Below are 19269 nucleotides of genomic sequence, written 5' to 3' on the forward strand. Positions count from 1 at the left end.
ACAACACGGTTTTGCCAAGGTGCGAATTTGCTCCTTTTTTCCCTTTTGCACCCAATTCTGAATCCTCTCCAATGAGCGAGTCCTGCAGACAGCCTTCATAACCTACCTGGAACCAATCCCAATGAGCCACTTAGCCCAGCCCTCACAACACTAATAAATGAATACCTAGACCCGGATTATTCTTGTGAATAGTGTCAAGACAACCGACACACACTCTAATTAACCTGACATCCGTTGTATAATTGTGGCTGGCACTACACCTGACATGGATTTTTTTATTTTTAATTTTTTTTTACTTTTACAGTACAATAGCATTTTCCATGTAAAACCAGTGGCCATAATCATAGTTATTCAAAAATGCAAGTCAGCAGCTGAGGCTCCCTCCTTTCCGATCCCCCAATCTCGAAATACCTTACCAACAAAGCTTTCTCTCTTAAAGATAAAAATTGCGCCATCCTGATTTCTGAATTTATTAACAGTTACTTATATAGCACTAGCATATTCCGTTGCGCATTAAAATTGTGAACAAACAGTAATAGAACAGGACTGGGTGCTAAGAGACAGACAAAGGTAAGAGGGCCCTGCTCAAAAGCTTACATTCTGTAGGGAGATAGGCATTGATACACAAGGATAGGTGCTACCTATTGTATAATGGCCCAACCAGATTGCAGTGGTTCTTGGTGGGCAGTATGACCCAGCCACACATAAATATTGGCCTGGGGTCAGGAGGATGTAAAAATGAAGAAAGAGAAAATACAGTGCATCCGGAAAGTATTCACAGCGCGTCACTTTTTCCACATTTTATGTTACAGCCTTATTCCAAAATGGGATAAATTCATTTTTCTCCTCAAAATTCTACACACAATACCCCATAATGACAACGTGTAAAAAGTTTTTTCGAAATTTTTGCAAATTTAATTTAAAAAAAAACTAAGAAATCATATGTACATAAGTATTCACAGCCTTTGCTCAATACTTTGTTGATGCACTTTTGGCAGGAATTACAGCCTGAAGTCTTTTTGAATATGATGCCACAAACTTGCCACACCTATCTTTGGGCAGTTTCGCCCATTCCTCTTTGCAGCACCTCTCAAGCTCCATCAGGTTGGATGGGAAGCGTCGATGCACAGCCGTTTTCAGATCTCTCCAGAGATGTTCAATCGGATTCAAGTCTGGGTTCTGGCTGGGCCACTCAAGGACACTCACAGAGTTGTCCTGAAGCCACTCCTTTGATATCTTGGCTGTGTGCTTAGGGTCGGTGTCCTGCTGAAAGATTAAATGTCGCCCCAGTCTGAGGTCAAGAGCGGTCTGGAGCAGGTTTTCATCCAGGATGTCTCTGTACATTGCTGCATTCGTCTTTCCGTCTATCCTGACTAGTCTCCCAGTTCCTGAAGCTGAAAAACATCCCCACAGCATGATGCTGCCACCACCTTGCTTCACTGTAGGGATGGCATTGGCCTGGTGATGAGCGGTGCCTGGTTTCCTCCAAACAGAACGCCTGGCATTCACGCCATAGAGTTCAATCTTTGTCTCTCATGGTCTGAGAGTCCTTCAGGTGCATTTTGGCAAACTCCAGGTGGGCTGCCATGTGATTTTTACTAAGGAGTGGCTTCCGTCTGGGCACTCTACCATACAGGCCTGATTGGTGGATTGCTGCAGAGATGGTTGTCCTTTTGGAAGGTTCCCGTCTCTACACAGAGGAATGCTGTAGCTCTGACAGAGTGACAATCGGGTTCTTGGTCACCTCCCTGACTAGGGCCCTTCACCCCTGATCGCTCAGTTTAGACTGCCAGCCAACTCTAGGAAGAGTCCTGGTGGTTCCGAACCTCTTTCATTTACGGATGATGGAGGCCACTGTGCTCATTGGGACCTTCAAAGCAGCAGATTTTTTTCTGTACCCTTCCCCAGATTTGTGCCTCGAGACAATCCTGTCTCGGAGGTCTACAGACAATACCTTGGACTGCTCTGACATGCACTGTCATGTGTGGGACCTTATATAGACAGGTGTATGTTTTTCAAAATCATGTCCAATCAACTGAATTTATCACAGGTGAACCCCAATTAAGCTGTAGGAACATCTCAAGGATGATCAGTGGAAACAGGATGCACCTGAGCTAAATTTTGAGCTTCAGGGCAAGTGCTGTGAATACTTATGTACATGTGATTTCTTAGTGTTTTTTTTTTTTTTTTATTAAATTAGCAAAAAAACTTTTTACACGTTGTCATTATGGGGTATTGTGTGTAGAATTCTGAGGACAAAAATGAATTTATTCCATTTTGAAATAAGGCTGTAACATAACAAAATGTGGAAAAAGTAACGCGCTGTGAATACTTTCCGGATGCACTGTATATTGGTGTAGTTTGGTTAATAGCCTTATGTGTAAGTAAAACTATTTTATATTGAATTCAGTAGAATACAGGCAACCAATCGAGGTATTGACAGAGCGAAGTAGCAGACAAATGTTTAGTGAGGAAGATCAGCCTCGGATCTGCATTCAAAATCATTGAGTATGTTTTGGGGACGACCAGTAAGGAGACTATTGCAATATAATCAATGCAGGAGAGAAGTGCATGAATCTGAGTTTTTGCAGTGTCTTATGTAAGCTACGGGTGTATTCTGGATATGTTTTTTAGATATATGTACAATGATTTGGAACAGATTTAATGTGGGGAACAAAGGATAGTTCAGAGTCAAGGAAAACACCTAGGCAGCGTGCTTGTGGGGTAGGGTTGATTGTCGAGTTATCAACAGTGATTGAGATATCAGGTTGGTATATACTATTGGCTGGTGGAAATATTCATTCTGTTTTGGAAAGAATACGTTTGAGGTGGCGAGATGACATGCAAGATGAAATAGCAAAATGACATTCAGTGACATGATACGATTGGTGACAAATCTGGGGAGGATAGGTAGATTTGAGGATCATCCGCGTACAGATGATAGTGAAATCCAAAAGAGCTGATAAGTTTGCTAAGAGATGAGGTATAGACTGAGAAAAGCAGAGGAGCTCGGACTGAGCCTTGCAGTACTCCAACTGATAGAAGCGAAGAGGAGATGGAGTCAGAGAAACAAACATTAAAAGAGCAATTAGATAAATAGGATGAGAGCCAGGATATGACTGTATCTTGAAGACCTAGGGATTGTAGTGTTTGTATAAGAAGAGAGTGGTCAACAGTGCCAAATGCTGCAGAGAGATCTAGAAGACTAAGAAGTGAGTAATGGACTTTAGACTTAGCAGTGATCAGATCATTCACTACATTAGTCAGTGCTGTCTCTGTGGAGTGTTGAGAACGAAGCCTGACTGAAATGAGTCCAATACACTGTGCAAGTGAAGAAAGTGTGTGAGGCAGGTGTAGTCAAGCCTAAGTAGCTTGGAGGGAGATGGGACAGTAATTTGAGAGAGTTTTTTAGAATAGCAGAATCACTGCATGCTTGAATACTGATGGAAACATGTCAGTATAGAGAGATTATAGATTTTAGTTAAAGTTGGGATGTGAGTAATGTTGTAGATATCTCTAATAAACCTCTTTTAACTTTTGAACAGGCCAAAGAAAAATACCCGATACTCCAACGATTCCCTTTTGTGTTTTAGGCGCAACACTATGCAAGCTCTGTGATAAGGGGGTTTTCTGATTTGGATTGGCAGAATACCATTGATGGTATGCTTTGGTTTCCTCCACCCACTAGGAGGGCTATATTGTTGCATTATACTATTATGAGAAAGCAGATAGATCATGAGCAGGTTAGCTCAGGTTAGCTAATGGCGATCCTCCTTCCCCTCACGTGTGAAGCTTCACTCGACAATTTGCGTAGTTCATGTAAACTACTATCTGCAGCGCAGTATCAAGAATTTTTTTTAAATATCTTTCATAGATCTTACTTCAACACCTCATAGACAATATTTAGCAACTGTTTACGTTGTCAAACCCCTCAAGTGGATTTCTTCCATTGTTTCTGGTCCTGCCCAGTACCACGTCAGTTCTGTCTCACAGTCAGAACATTTTCCTTAGTAAATTATATCCTGTTCACAGTGGAATGGGCTATATTTAGGATGGTACCCACCACACAAAGGACTGCAAGGGGATGTAAGAAGCTATTCCATGTCTTTAATATGGATTGAATAGAAATCTCATTTAACACAGAGCATTTAACCTCACTTTTTTTTTGACACATGGGAAAGTTACATCTCCACTTTGCCAGGGAAACGTCAACATAGAATTGAATATATTTAAAAAAAATACCATGTGGTATGAGCAACGACGACTGTTGGGGGATCTTCCCTTCAGTATACAGTCGATACTCTGATTTTACCCTGCCATTTAGTTTTAGGAAACTCCGGAGGTTGGGTTTTGTTGTCCTGGACGACTACCCCCATCCCTGTCTTTATTTTGTTTTGAATACGTATGGTTGACAACATTATTATTGTCATGACAACTGCTTTTCTGTAGTCACCTACTGCATTATCTCATTCTTTACGATGCTTTGTATTTTATTCACTATGGCCATAGATGGATGGTCACTGTTGATTACGGATTTCTAAGCGTTGGCAATGTTTAAATATCTGTTTACTATTATGCAAGTGTATTATTTGTACTGCATATTGAATTGTGTATTGTTGATGCTTATGGTGCCTTACACAATTAAATATATTTGAAAAAAAGTGTTGGGATGTGCACAGTAGACAAAGATCTACTGATGTGTGAGGGTAAAGGATCAAGAGGAGAGTTAGTAGAGTAGGAAGATAAGAAGAGTGTAGATACTTCATTTTCATTTGCGGGAGACAGTGCCAGAGTGTTCAGGGAAGGAATTGAGCAGGTTGCTGGAGGAAGGGGCATAGCATTTCATTTCAGATCTTATCAATGTTGTCCTTGAAATATGAAGCAAGATCTTGTGCACTGATAGTAGCTGGTGGGTTGGGTTAAAGAGAGGTAACAAGTGTTTTAAATGTATAAAAAAGTTGCTTGGGTTAGAAGCTTGAGAAGAGTAAGAGATTGGAAATGTTTGTTTGGCAGTGTCCAGAGCCTTACAATAAGAGTGATAGATAGTCTTATATGTGAGGAAGTCACATGAAGTCAGGGCCGGCAACAGAAATGATGGGGCCCGGTACACCCATTTTCTTAGGGCCCCCCATCCCCGGGTCCCTGGCTGGTACAGGCCAGTCTTCACACAATAATAATGACCCGTAACTGTCTCCCCACCACAATTATAATTATGTCCCATAAATGCCCTCCTACTACCAAAATTATAATTATTTCCCACAATTGCTCCCCTCCTAACACAATTATGTCCTATAACTGCCCCCCCTCCAACAGTTCTGATTATGTCCCATATCTGCCCCCCTCCTCCATCAATTATGTCTGATAATTGCCCCCTCCTCAAACAATTGTCCCATAATTGCTCTTCCTCCTCATACAACAATCTTCCCCCCGTATAAAGGATCCATTTAAATTCAGACCTCGGATATATGGGGGCGGCCATCTCCTCCTGCTGTGCTGTCCCCTCCGGCACTTCCTCTCCCAATGAATTTGCAGTTACCTCCGATTGGTGGATAGCTTCAGCCATTCACCAATCAGTGCATAGATACGCCCACAACAGTGATTGGTGAATGGCCAGCGTCATCCACCAATCAGTGTACAGACACTGTACACACTGTGATAGCAGCACAGCTTGGAGGGGCGTCACGTGACCGACGCCGGCTGCCCAGATGCTCTGGACTGATTGTGGCCGGACAGTATCTCCAGTGACCACAAGCTGCGGCCCTGCTGCTTCCCGCTGGACAAACCCTGGACCGCTACCCGCGTTGCTGCTGCAGTGATCAGCAGGGGCCCCATATGTACCTGCACCCTGATCACTGCAGCAGCAGCGCAGGAAGCAGTTACACTCTGGGCCCCCCTAGGACCTTCTGGCCCAGTACAGTTGTAGCCCTGGGCCCCCCCTGACTTCGGGCCTGCATGGAGTACGAGATTTACGCCACTGACGTTCAACTTTACATCAGTTTTTGTAGGCGACTTGTTACATTAGAAAGCCATGGTTGACATCCAAGTGTACATGGAGTGTGATGGGTAGCTGGAGCCACTTCATCTAGGGCTATTTCTAGAGTTTGGTGAAGGTGTGATACAGCAGTCTCAGGAGAAGTGAATGTAGAAGTGAATAAAGCTCTTACCTCAATGTGTCAGTGTTCATGTGTGTCCCCTTGTATGTGAGGAACATTTCACTATGAATCACATGATTATTATCTTTGAGAGTTGAATATGAATGCACATTGTTTGGAGGGCTCCATACAGTGTCATAAAGAAATGTGTATTCCAAGCAGCCTAAATGAGACTTTTAAATGATCGTGTTAAATGTTCATGTGGAACAGCTGTGTTCCCTGTTTGCCCTTGGGGCGAGTGAATGGAGCCAGCTTCATGGGCAAAGCAACATTAAATATTTTAAAATGAAAATCTGCATGTGGAGACATTTGGGGACCGTGACAGAACTAGTGGAGTCAGTAGCAACCGTCAGATAATTTATTTATTTATTTTTTTATCTGTTTTATTGAGTTTTACATTAATAAAGATACAACATAAGACTGAATGACAAGTATCACAAATAACAAATGTGATCAAGCAAATAATAAGCAGGTGGACAAGAAAAAAAAAAGATACATTAGAAATATATGTATCAGCGATAGATCACATGTGAATAGACAATGATCCGAGTTATGCTGGAACAGAAATAAAAGAAATGTATTGTACGATAATAAAGAGGAGCATAGATATATACACAAATAGGAAAGGCCATGAAGAGAAACAAGGTACTGTATGAGAGGGGAGGGTGGTATTGGTATGATGTTCCAGCGACTGGGATGCCAGTGGTCAGAAGACCGACATCGGTACCCCATGTTGAAAATCCCAACAGGGGCTTTTAAGTAGCTTAACCCTCCCCTGGTGGTGCCTAACCTCCCTCCCTCGGTGGTGCCTAAACCTAACCCCCCTTCCGACACCCTAAACCTAACCCTCCCTGGGCAGTGCCTAACCCTAAACCCTCCCTCCCCGTAGCCTTACCATAACCCACCCCGGCAGGTCCCTAAACCTAACCCCCCCCATCCGAGGCCTAACCCTAACTCGCATACTTACCTTTAGTATGCCGGCGGTCGGGATGCTGACGTCGGTAACTTGATCCCATCGTGATGCCAGCGTCGGTATTCTGACGTCCGGCATCCTATCCGCCAACATCTTGACTGGATCCCGGGAGTGTAGTGTAGGGGACTCGGCAAGCTATTCAGAAGGTGAGGGAAGGGTTAAGCCATTAAATGATCCAAACAGCTGTGCTGAAATAGATACAAGATTGCCAATATGAGAAATAAAGACGCTAAGAGAATGGGACAGTCTGGAGCTTTAACCCTTACTGAGAAGCAGTTGCCTGTGGAGATACTTTTCTGTAGGTTAAAATATTTTAAAAAGATATGCTTCTGGTTTTCAGGGTCCATCTGCTCCTTAAAGAGACCCCATTTACGGTAAAATATTTCCTCCCCATCTCCTATCAAAGTAAAGCAATTGCAACATATTCTGCTTCTCATTAAAAGATGGGACAGAGCTAGAGGTCCAGTGTATCAAGATCATTTTCTTGGCCACAGTGACCAAGACTGTGAGTAAGGGAATGAGCCTTTGTTTATCAGGACCCAGCCTCCAGTGTTAAAAATTGGAACGCAAGCAGGCTGAAAGTCAAGGGGAAAAAATACCATTAACAAATCCAATAAATCTATTCCAAAACCTTTTAATCTTGCAGCACTCGCAGAGACAATGTATGAAGTTAGCCTAAGAGGAATGGCACAATCCAAGAATCTAAGGACGTCATGTGTTTGCATTGTATTGGAGACATGTAGCCTCTATGTATTGTCCTATCGTGCACTTCTTGAAGGTACGTAGAATGAAAAGATATTTAAAGTAATGTCAAAATGTTTCAGGAGATTGACAATATCACAAATGGTGGGAATGTCTTTTTGCGACATCTCTAGTAACTTGTTCATGGATGTGGATGAGGAGAGATGTATGAGATCGGCATATAAGTATCTAGTTTTGTAGGGGTTAGAAATAGAAAAGGTCAGTAAAGAGGGTATGCGGTCAGGTTGTAAAGGTTGCAGTAAGGGAAGCGGTAGTGAGGAAACAAAATGTCTTGCTCGAAGATACATGAAGAAATTGCGGTACGGCAATTGAAAAGTTTGTTGTAGATCTCAGAATGAGAGTGAAGATCCACCCAGATCAAAGACTTTGGATGTAATAATGATAAGTAAGTTGCATTGTCCAATGAAGGAAGAAATTATGGATTCCTTGTCGCAGATTGAATGGAGTATTGAATGTTTTGTTAATAGATAGCCAAGAGCAGGGGCGGATTGAGAATTTAAATTGGCCATGGAAAAAACTGTGAAAGTGGCCCTATGTGTGCGCGCTGAAGGCACGTGCCCAAAAAGTGGGTGTGGTCTTGTGACAGGGGGTTTGGCCTAATGTGAAATGCCATGCCCACACGCTACTCCCCCTATTTTAATCTGTTGGGGGCATGCCTACTGCTCCAGGAGTTGATAGTCATGCTCACAGTCCCTCTCTCTAGTGAATAAGCACAACGATCATGTGAATGAGTATGTTCTTACCTATATGATTTCTCTGCAACGAGGGAACCTCTGGAGAAGTTGATCCTCCCTGGACAGGCAGTGTCTTGAGTCGGTATTTACTTTTCATGCAGGAGATCACATGGTCTGTAAGCCACCTGTTTGTGTTATTATAATAAAGTCAATATCATCAACATGCAACATAGGTTCAACCAGATAGTAACAGAAGTTTTGGGGCAGGACAAAGGTGAGTTTCCCATGTCAAACAATTTATATTAATAAAATATATTTGCTCATTTGGTTCCATTTGCATCAGAATATGGTTTCATTAGAATTGTTGTCTTACTGAAGATTATTGTCCCCCAGTCTTTTCTTCTAATAGTACCAGTGGTCCTACTATCCTCTATGTGTGCCTCCAGCACCATCGCCTTGGGTGTCCCCAATGCCGTAATCTTGCATTTTCCCAGCGCCATCATCCTGCATCTTCCCAGTGCCATTATCCTGCGTCTCCCCAGCAACATCCTCCTGCCCTAGCACATAATAGCCCCCTCCCCCACACACAGATCATATTCCCTTAGCACAGAATAGCCCCCATCCCCACAGACAGATCATCTCCCCCTAGCACAGTAGATCCCTTCAGACAGATCATAATCTCTGTAGCACAGCATAGCCCCCCTCAGAGATCATCCCCCTTTAGCACAGTATAACCCCCCTCCCCCCCAGGCGGTATGCAATCGGGAAGCCGACTGCCTAAATACCGGCAGCCGGCTTCCCGACTGTCATATCCCGGCAAGGGTGAAATGCCGGGCGTCTAGATGTAGACGCCCGCATTTCCCCGACACCGGGAGACCGGCGCCCGGCATCCCGATCGTAGGGATGCCGGGCGCTGGGAGCGGACAGCCGCGGGGGGGGAGGGTTAGGTTTAGGGCTCCCAGGGGGGACTTAGGGTTAGGCACCCCCCCCGGGAGGGTTAGGGTTAGGCTATGGGGAGGGAGGGTTAGGGTTAGGCACCCCCGGGGGGGACAGGGTTAGGCACCCCCCCGGGGGACTTAGGTTTAGGCAGCGGGGAAGGGGAGGGGTTAGGCACTTAGAGGGGGGATTAGGGTTAGGCACTTGGGGGGGAAGTTAGGGTTAGGCATCCCTTAGGGGGGTTAGGTTAGTAGATACTCACCTATCCACGATCGGGATTTCCAGCGCTGTCGGACTTCCGCTGCTTCGAACTCTGCTCATGTCGGGCTGCCGCTGACGGGAATATTTATCATACCCATTCCCCCCAGGCAGATCATCTGCCCTTAGCACAGAATTACCCCTCCCCAGAGATAGATCATCATCACCCCTAGTAGAGCAGATCCCCCCTCCCCCTCAGACAGATCATCTCCCTGTAGCAAAAATTAGCTCCCTCCCCCACAGACAGATCATATCCTCTTATTACAGAATAACTCCCCCCACCCCCTGAGACAGATCTTAATCAGCCACTTTAAAAAATAAAAAAAAAGACCTGACTCCTGGTGGAAGTCTCTCAGCCAGCCCAGCCCCTTTTGTCTCCACTGCACTGCAGCTTCTTAACTAAACCCAAGTCTCCTCTGCACTCTGCTCCCTCCCCAGGCTGTGAAGTTAAACTTTGTGTTGAGGAATATCAGGGGGTGTAGAATGTAATAAGGTGCTGGGGGAATAGGGTTTAAATAAAGCATAGTCTAAGTCCCTGCTAGTAGAAGTGTACCTTTCAAGCAGCCAATCACTGACGTATCGAAAGAAAACTGATATAAAATAGGAAGATAGGTCAGGGATCCCCAATCTCCCAGTTTTGCGAATTGCCAAAAACCTTGCATACACAATTTTGTGTTGTTGTGCCTTGGAAACTTGGACATAAGAAGTGAATAACACATTTGCATGAAATAGAAAATTTTGGGAAAAAATATGCTTTTAAGCACTGCTGCCCAACCTAATAAGGAAAGATGAAGTAGCTTCCAATGATCCAACGTAGTTGCGCTCTTATTTATAGTCAGATTGTAATTTAAAGCATACAATTTGGTGAGAACTGAAGGGATATAAACACTGAGATACTTAAGGAATGAGGGAGTAAGTGTAATTGGCATGTAAATGGGAGTATTATAGAGTGGTGGAACCTTTGCCAAGATGAAGGTATTCGGATTTGACAAAGTTAATCTTCTAGCCCAAAAACATCCAAATATTAGTAATAATCCTAAGAAACCCTGGGAAGTAGGACACAGTATTGAAGGCGAATAACAACATGTCGTCCCCAAAGAGGGCTAAGATTAACTACCAATACGAATACCATGAAAAGTGATTGAGGATCTGAGGGCTATGACTAAAGGTTCTAAGGCAATCGCAAAAAGATAGGGAGATAAGGGGCACCCCTGGCTGGTACCTCTATGAATGAGAAATGGTTGGGAAAGGTGATTATTACACAATACCTGTGTTTGAAGTTAAAAATAAAGTGTTTTCAATAGGTAGTAAAAGACTTGGAGAATTCAAAACGACCAAGCGTATTGTATGGGTGATTCCAAGTGATAAGATTGAACGCCTTTTCAGCGTCTAATGAAGGTATCACATTAGGGTCAGGCTTTCCAGAGTCAGTTGAGTGCTGAATAGCTGATAAGACATGCCTAACATTAAGTACTGAATGTCTACCTAAAAAATAAAGCCCATCTGGTCTGAGTGGATGATAAAAGGGAGGGCCACTTTCAATATGTCTGCAAAAATTTTGGTGAAGATCTTATAATCTACGTTGAGAAGTGAACCAGGTAAAGAAAGGTCTCTACCGGGCTTGGGGAGAATTTTTATAATAGCAGAGTTAAAATACAATGGGATAGTTTTAGTGGATATTACATGATTAAAGACAGCGACCATTTTATCCCCAATCCTCTTCTGAAGGAGCTTCAGTCGTTGTATCACCTTATGCACTTCAGTGAGAGTCTCAAGTGCTGAAAGTGTAGCCGCTAACTCAGAGGGCAATAATGGAATGAATCCCAGTCATAGGGGTGGGGTTGAGTAGAAGGAGTAGTCTGAGGACCATCAGTAGGAAGGTCAAGGGAAGGTGAGGTGAATATAGTAGAGGAAGAAGACAGGAGCGTAGCTGTAATGGGTGCAGGGTGTGCTGTGCCCCCAACACACACCCTGCACCCATATTATCTAATACTTACCTCTCCGAGGTCCCGCGTCCTGTGTCTCAGCCCTGCATAAAACGCTGGAAAATGGCCGCCATGGCCATTTTTCTGGCATTTTGCGAATGAGCAGTGAGGAAATCACCAGAAAAATGGCAGTTGCGCCATTTCCCACGCGGCCTTCGAGGAGACTCTGGGCAGAGTATAGTGCCCAGAGTCTACTGATGCTGCGGTCGGCCGCCAGGGAGAGAGGAGGGGGCCCCGGACAGGGAATGAACATGGGCCCCCTCCTCTTTTAATATGCCCCTGGAAGAAAGCAAGGGTGAATATAGATTTTCATAGAACTTGCTCATCAGTTCAGCTATTAGGGCATTAGAGTTAGTAAGAGAACCATTTCTATAGCAGCAGGGTTGAACAACCACTGGGGCTCTGGTACTATTAAGGAAAGATTTGTTACCAATCGACCAGTTTTATTGCCAAATCTCTGAAAACAAAAATTTACATGAAAAAGAAACCTGTACCCCATGGTTAGAGGAATTCATCAAAGTGAATTTTAGATATTTGATACGCCCCTGGAAGAAAGCAAGGGTGAATATAGATTTTCATAGAACTTGCTCATCACTTCAGCTATTAGGGCATTAGAGTATGTAAGAGAACCATTTCTACAGCAGAAGGGTTGAACAACCACTGGGGTTCTGGTACTGTTAAGGAAAGATTTGTTACCAATCGACCAGTTTTATTGCCAAATCTCTGAAAACGAAAATTTACATGAAAAAAACACCTGTACCCCATGGTTTAGAGGAATTCATCAAAGTGAATTTTAGATATTTGATAAGCATACCCCCCCCCAATATAAAATCGTTCCAGTGCCCCTGATTGTAGCATCTGCAAATTGGGTATCTCCTTCAAGATTAGATGTATTTCTTGGAGGAGCACTAAATCGAATTTCTTTTTAAAAAGATAAAGGAGAGTTTTATGTCTTTTAGCCGGCAAGTGGAATTCACCAACGTTAGGATATCTGATTTTTATGTCACAGCCTGAAGTAGGAGTATCACAATGTCAGCTATTTCAGCCCCTAAAGTAACTTAGTCAAGGAAAAGGAGAAGGAATGAGCGGGAAACAGACAAATGAGATGGCAGACAAAAGACAGGACCAGGCAAATGGGTGAAGAGATAAAACAGCATGATAAATATGAAAGATTTGCAAGGAACTGACAGTCAAATAACGTAAAATCAGAAATATGCAAGAAAAACAGACACACAACAAAAAAATATTACTAAGACGTAATAGGTCTAGGTCTCCCAGCATTGCAATGCTGGAACAGGTCATACAGGAATCAAGAAAACATAATCCAAAGCAGAGCTGAGCTTTGAGTGTTACACAGCCATATATGTAGGTAACTTACACAGAAATATATATATATATATTTATTTATTTTTTAAATTCAGGTAAGGTGTAATAAGGACAAAATAAGCTAAGTACAGCTACGGGCTCATGCTAGCTGAGCAATATACGATAACAGGATACCAGAAAAGCACACGTAATCAGACAATACCTCTACTCATATGTGTATGCCGGGTCCAGGGCAGTTTCTAGGGTCTGAGGCTCCCAGTGCAAGCAGTCAAAATGCGCCCCCCCCCCTCGAAGCAGTAATATTGTGCAGTGGGCGTGGTGTCATCGTGAGGGGGTGTGGTATCACAGTAAGGGAGCGTGATCTAGAAAGACCACAGAATGACAGCCACCGTGACTACTGAGTACAGGGGTGTCTAACCTGTCAGAGGCAAAGTGCTGAAAAATATATGTAACTAAACAAAAGATAGACAGCATGCGCGCACCGGAGGCGCGCGCTCAAAAAATGGGGTGTGGCCTAGCTGTCACAAGCCCACGCCGCATTTCTGTGTGCATGCCTGTGGTGTGACATTTGCAGAAGTATGACCTTGCATCACACCCGGTGTTAGTCGCGTTGGGAGCGAGCCCAGCCAGATCCACATAAAATACACTGCAACAAACCACTTCCACATAAAATATATTGGAAATGCCAGAGGCACATAAACTACGTTTTAGAACCACATCCACCTCAAATACATTATTAAATCCAGAACCACATAAAACACATTGAAAAAACATGATTCACATAATACACACTTCATTCCAGCCCCCTCCCTTGCCATTCCATCCCGACAGGTCTTAGGCTTCCCCCCCACTGGCTCTCAGGCAAAAGTGCCCATTATGCAGTGCCCCCTGTAGTTGTCCCCATATGCAGTGTCCCCTGTATTTATGCCCCTTATGCAGTGCCCACAGTGGCAGTGTAACTTATGCAGAGCCCCCATTAGTAGTGCCCCCTGTAGTCATGTCCCCTGTAGTCATGCCCCCATCAGTAATGCCCCCAATAGTAATGGTCCCTGTTGTAGTGCCCCAGTAGTAGTGTCCCCAGTTGTATTGCCCCAAATAGTAATGCCCCCTGTAGTAGTGTCCCCTTTATAAATTCCCCAGTATTAATGCCCCTGTATTAGTGCCCCCAATAGTAATGCTCCCTTTGTAGTAGTGCCCCAAGTAGAAAAGCCCCAAGTAGTAGTGCCCCCAGTAGAAGTGCCCCTGGCCCCTGAGTAATGCACCCAGTAGTGGTGCCTCCTAAGCAATAACCACGGGTCGCCTGCCCCTAGAAACGGCCCTGGCCGGGTCGCAACCTGGAATTTGTTCACGCGCCCATCTCAGGTGTGACCCGGTTGAGACCCCTTTCGGGTGATCTCATCTCCAAGCGCTGGCACTCTCTATGCAGTGAACGGGACCCATCGACCCGGGTTACCAGTTCACACTGTCCTGCGAGCCGAGTTGAACACGCGTTCAACGCTTCTCGTGACCAGGGTTGAAATGCCGGGTCTCTCGACACGGCTTATATCAACCTGTCCCTTTCACACTGCACAGTAACCCGGGTTATTGCTTATAGTGTGAAAGGGGTATTATATAACTGTATGACTTTGCCATAGACAACACAGTTGAGATCTACCAAACAATCATCTAATAAAAAGAAAAACTTAAATAATGAGTAAGGAACATAGTAGGAGATCAGCGAGGAACGGGTGGAAGGTAAGGATACAAAATATCGGCAGACATGGCCAGGGATCCCCCCTCAGGAAAGCAACCCATCATAGAGATGCAGCTTGGCTTTATACGTCAAAACAAATTTACCCTTTTTCTTTCACCAATTGGGAGTAAATACAGATTATATTTAATTTTTAAGATTAGGAATTTAGCACTTTTCCAATTTTCTTCATAACAAAGAACACACGATTCCTGTAGTATTTTGTCAAGAGCATATAACTTACAGCATTCATTGGCAATCTGTTTTTCTACCGCTTCTGTTGAACTAAAAGTTCCAGAATACTATCTGACTTGGTCAACATCTGGCTATCCAGTATGGCAAGGCAGGCTTTGGCAGGGGCTTTCTGAGTGTTGTGGTTTTACAACAACAAGAACTGTAATACGTCCTCTGTGCAGGGTGACACAGAGATGTGTGAGTCATTGCAATGCTGACAGTCCATCCAGCACATTCACTGAGATAAGAATGAATCAATTAATCAGCTGTCGGATTACCTGGAAGTGTCAGAGCATGGCCAGTAGATATTGGAAATGATAAAAGGGTTAATAGTCAGATAGCTTGTTGTTATGCAACTATGACAGCTGATGTAGGAGACATAGGAGAAGCCCTATGAGCATTAAATACAGATCATTTAAAGGTTTATTGTTTGCAGTTTTTAGAAATGCCCCGATTTGTGAAATTGAGCAAAATATGACTGAAAGATAAGTTTCAAGTAGGTTTTTCTTTTAAGAGAATACATTATAAGAATGTTCCCCCTCTCAGTTTCCCTTAGCTTGGGGAGCCACGTACTGTATATGCAGTATCTGTTAATATGAAGCTTTTCTTTTTGGGTCAATTGTCACACTTTAATAAGAACTACTAATTCTTTATCACTTACTAACAAGTCAAATTAGATCTGGTACTTGCCAGAACATCTCCATATATGTTGCCCCGGGCGTCTCACTGATTTACTAAATATCACAGAGCTGTCATAGGTTTAATATGAGAAATAATTCCCCACCACCCCCGGTCCATGTCCTCCTCCCCTCCTTGTTTGAGCTCCTCTATAAAAGTGAGCCACGCTGCCCTCATGTAGAACTGCACCTCACAACAGCAGCAAGCACTAGACCCTCATCATGCTGTCTCTGGGCTCACACTCCTCGCTGCGACTGACTGTGTTATGCAGTGCCCTAGCTCTGCTGCTCTCCTGCCAGGGCACAAATGCCTGGTATAAACAATCCACTGGTCCCAGCTACTACTCTGTGGGGAGAGCATCCGGTCTGCTCTCTGGTATCCGACGATCCCCTGACATCCGCCGCTCTGAACCTGAAAGTGCAGGGGAGAACAACGAGAATATGGAGGACAATTTCTTGAACAGCTTTGGGAGCCAACGACAAGGATCTGTGCTCAAGAGTATGGTGAGTATGTGATAATGGAGTCATATTTTCTCCTAAGGCAGTGTTCCCCCAACTCAGCCCCCAATTCATTGTTACAGTTCAGGTTGTAAGGGTACCCATGCTTGAGCACAGGTGACTTAATTATTACCTTAGTCTTTAGGTTTAACCATCTCCTGAAGCATGGATATACTTAAAACCAGTACTGTTAGCATACCTTGAGGATACAGTTTGGGAAACACTGTTCTAAGGAGAGGTTCTCAAACTCAGTCCTCAGGACCCCACAGGTCACGTTTTCCAGGTCACCCAGCAGCTGCACAGGTGTACTCATTACTCACTGACACATTTTAAAAGATCCACAGGTGGAGCTAATTATTTCACTTGCGATTCTGTGAGGAGACCTGGAAAACATGCACTGTTTGGGGTCCTGAGGACAGAGTTTGAGAACCTGTGTTCTAAGGTATGTGATTACTACACCCACAAGTATAAAATAATTGTGTTTTCTATGTCTTGTACCATATGAAACAGGTAAGTTGTTTTTTTTGTTTTTTTTACTTGGCAATAGGTGTCTATTTACTAAGCCTTGGATGGAGATAAAGTGAACGGAGATAAAGTACTAACCAACCAGCTCCTGTCATTTTGCAAACACAGCCTGTGATGTGGCATATAGGAGCTGATTGGCTAGTACGTTATCCTCATTCACTTTATCTCCATTGAAGGCTTAGTAAATAGACTCCATAGTTTGGAAGAGTTATACATAAGACTATTCAAATAAATCCACAAGACTTTGCCTGTTGAAGGTACTCAAGAAAACTGATGACCGCACCAAATAGTAAATAAAAATGTAAAAGTATGGCTGCCCATGCATGTAGCAAATAGTGGGCAGCTTTGTTTGTACACGGACATTTAGAATTGAACTAGGACATGTCCCTGCCAATCTCTGATTCTCTCTTCCTCACCTGCTGTGAATAATACCCTTATTTTATCAAAGTCCCGGGTCTGACCCGGGGTTGGGAACACGTTTCCAACCCGGATCAGACCCAGGACAGACCCTTTTCCCACTGCAGTGCCAACCCGGGTAATGCAGTGACCTGGCTCTTCCGCCTTTGCAGTGGAAGTTTCAAGATGATGTCCTCTCCAATCGCCGATGAAGCCGCCCAATCGGGTAGCATGCGGCCTGAGCCGGGTCCCGGCTCGGGCAGTTTACACTGCAGGGTGACACGGGAACGACCCGCGCCCAACCCTGCAAGCTACCCGAGTTGGATCCCCGGGTGGATCCATTTACACTGACAAAAATCCCGGGTTGATGCGCGTACACGTGTAACAACACAGGATTTTCTTGTCCGTGTAAGAGGGATATAACAGTTTTGCCAAAGTGCAAATTGCACCTTTTTTGATTTGCTCCTAACTCTGCATAAGACACTATGTAATAGGTTCGGATTTTATAGGATATGCAGGATTTCAGCGAGATTGAAACCAGCCTTAACTGATTGTCGCTTTAAATCTAGCATCAATCCCACCGGTCCATAAAATCGGGACCTATTACAGAACCCTCTATGTGTGCAGGACTCTGTAATGCAAACAACATTGCTGGAAGATATTAGTATATGGAGGTTTCTGGCAGCTGTACGGCTTCATACCACATTAAATATGAAGTGTGAGCTGTAGCCTATAACACAAGGTAAAACAGATTACTTTCAGCAAAGTAGAGGAACACAGCTCTGTATTCTACACGTGTGTTGCTTCTATAATCAGGAACACAGTGAATACAAATAAGAGTATGGGACTTCAGTCCCCAGCCAGTTGCCTTGGATTAGCCAATCAGAGGCTTCCGAACATACCGTCAGGTTTACAGGTGATATTTCCTCTTCTCACACTAAATTATCCATTCATATGCTACACAGTTCATATATATGGACTTCACAGATTACCTCTCTGTCTATTATTACCCAGCCTTATTGTATTACTGTTTGTTCCCAATTGTAAAGTGCAATGGAATATGTTGGTGCTGTATAAATACATGTAAATAATCCCATGTACATGAACCCCAACAGCTGATGCTCTGTGTATAGAAAGACAGTGTTGACAAAATGTATTTGGGGAAAATGAAGACACAACTTCATCTATAGAATGATGGGGATTGTTGGTTGTTCCATTATCCATTATAACACGTGCGTCTCTGCCGACCTGCCTCATTCTGTGCACTGTCTGCCACTCATCTCTCCTCTCTGTCCCACAGGCGCTGTGTGTGAAAGATGTGTCTCCAAACCTGCACAGCTGTGAGCTGCTCCCAGACACCTCCAGCACGTTCCAGTGCAAGGCTCAGATTTACCTCTCACTGGACAGTTCGGACTGTCTCAACCCCTGACCCCCTCTACCCTTAGAGACTCTGCCATGCACCGTTCCATGGGACCCCTGACCTTTAGCTTGGGGGCCACACACTTGTGTAGATTTGTACTTGATTCTGTATCTGCTGCATTAGAACATATTTGTTTAACTAATAAACTGAATAACTGGTGACTTGCCTTCCGGTGTCTGTGTGTTAATAAGTGCTGGTGACAATAAAAGCATTACCTACATGTTCATAAATGAAATGATGTGTCAGAGTCTCACACTGCTGCTATGCCCAGGTGCACATTACTGGCAGAGAAATTCCAGGTCACTCTTCCTCAGTGCAGGCATAAATGTGCCATGGTAATCATCCCTGAAATCAGCTGTGACATTGTGCATCTTTCTCCCCAGACTATCTTATAACAATGCAGACGACATCCTCTAGAGCAGTGGTTCTCAAACTCGGTCCTCAGGACCCCACACAGGTCACGTTTTCCAGGTCACTGACACATTGTAAAAGATCCACATGTGGAGCTAATTATTTCACTTGTGATTCTGTGAGGAAACATGGAAAACATGCACTGGTTGGGGTCCTGAGGACATAATTTGAGAACCTGTGCTCTAGAACAACCCCAATTCTCAAGACAGACAGACAGACAGACAGACACACACACACACACACACACACACACACACACGTGTCATGGATAATTTCTGACCCAGCAAAATAGATTAACTCACCTGTGCATGAT

At 44.0% G+C, this 19269-nt stretch overlaps 1 protein-coding gene across 1 annotated transcript; it reads left to right on the forward strand.

The window, feature by feature from the left end:
* The first annotated feature begins 15901 nt into the window (after positions 1 to 15901).
* Positions 15902 to 18711, forward strand: NPB (neuropeptide B). The gene is made up of 2 exons (XM_088473258.1): positions 15902 to 16210; positions 18426 to 18711. Exons 1-2 carry the CDS (start codon positions 15929 to 15931, stop codon positions 18552 to 18554), a joined length of 411 nt encoding a protein of 136 aa, XP_088329384.1. The 5' UTR covers positions 15902 to 15928; the 3' UTR covers positions 18555 to 18711.
* The last annotated feature ends 558 nt before the right edge of the window (positions 18712 to 19269 follow it).

This window comes from Taudactylus pleione, unplaced genomic scaffold, assembly GCF_031769625.1.
Source record: "Taudactylus pleione unplaced genomic scaffold, aTauple2 ptg000016l, whole genome shotgun sequence".
In the NCBI taxonomy this organism is placed as follows: Eukaryota; Metazoa; Chordata; class Amphibia; order Anura; family Myobatrachidae; genus Taudactylus; species Taudactylus pleione.

Bases quoted from the DNA above. Each gene is read 5' to 3' on its own strand.
- NPB (XM_088473258.1), top strand. From the start codon at position 15,929: ATGCTGTCTCTGGGCTCACACTCCTCGCTGCGACTGACTGTGTTATGC. The intron at 16,211-18,425 runs GTGAGTATGTGA...TCTGTCCCACAG, and splicing joins GATCTGTGCTCAAGAGTATG to GCGCTGTGTGTGAAAGATGT.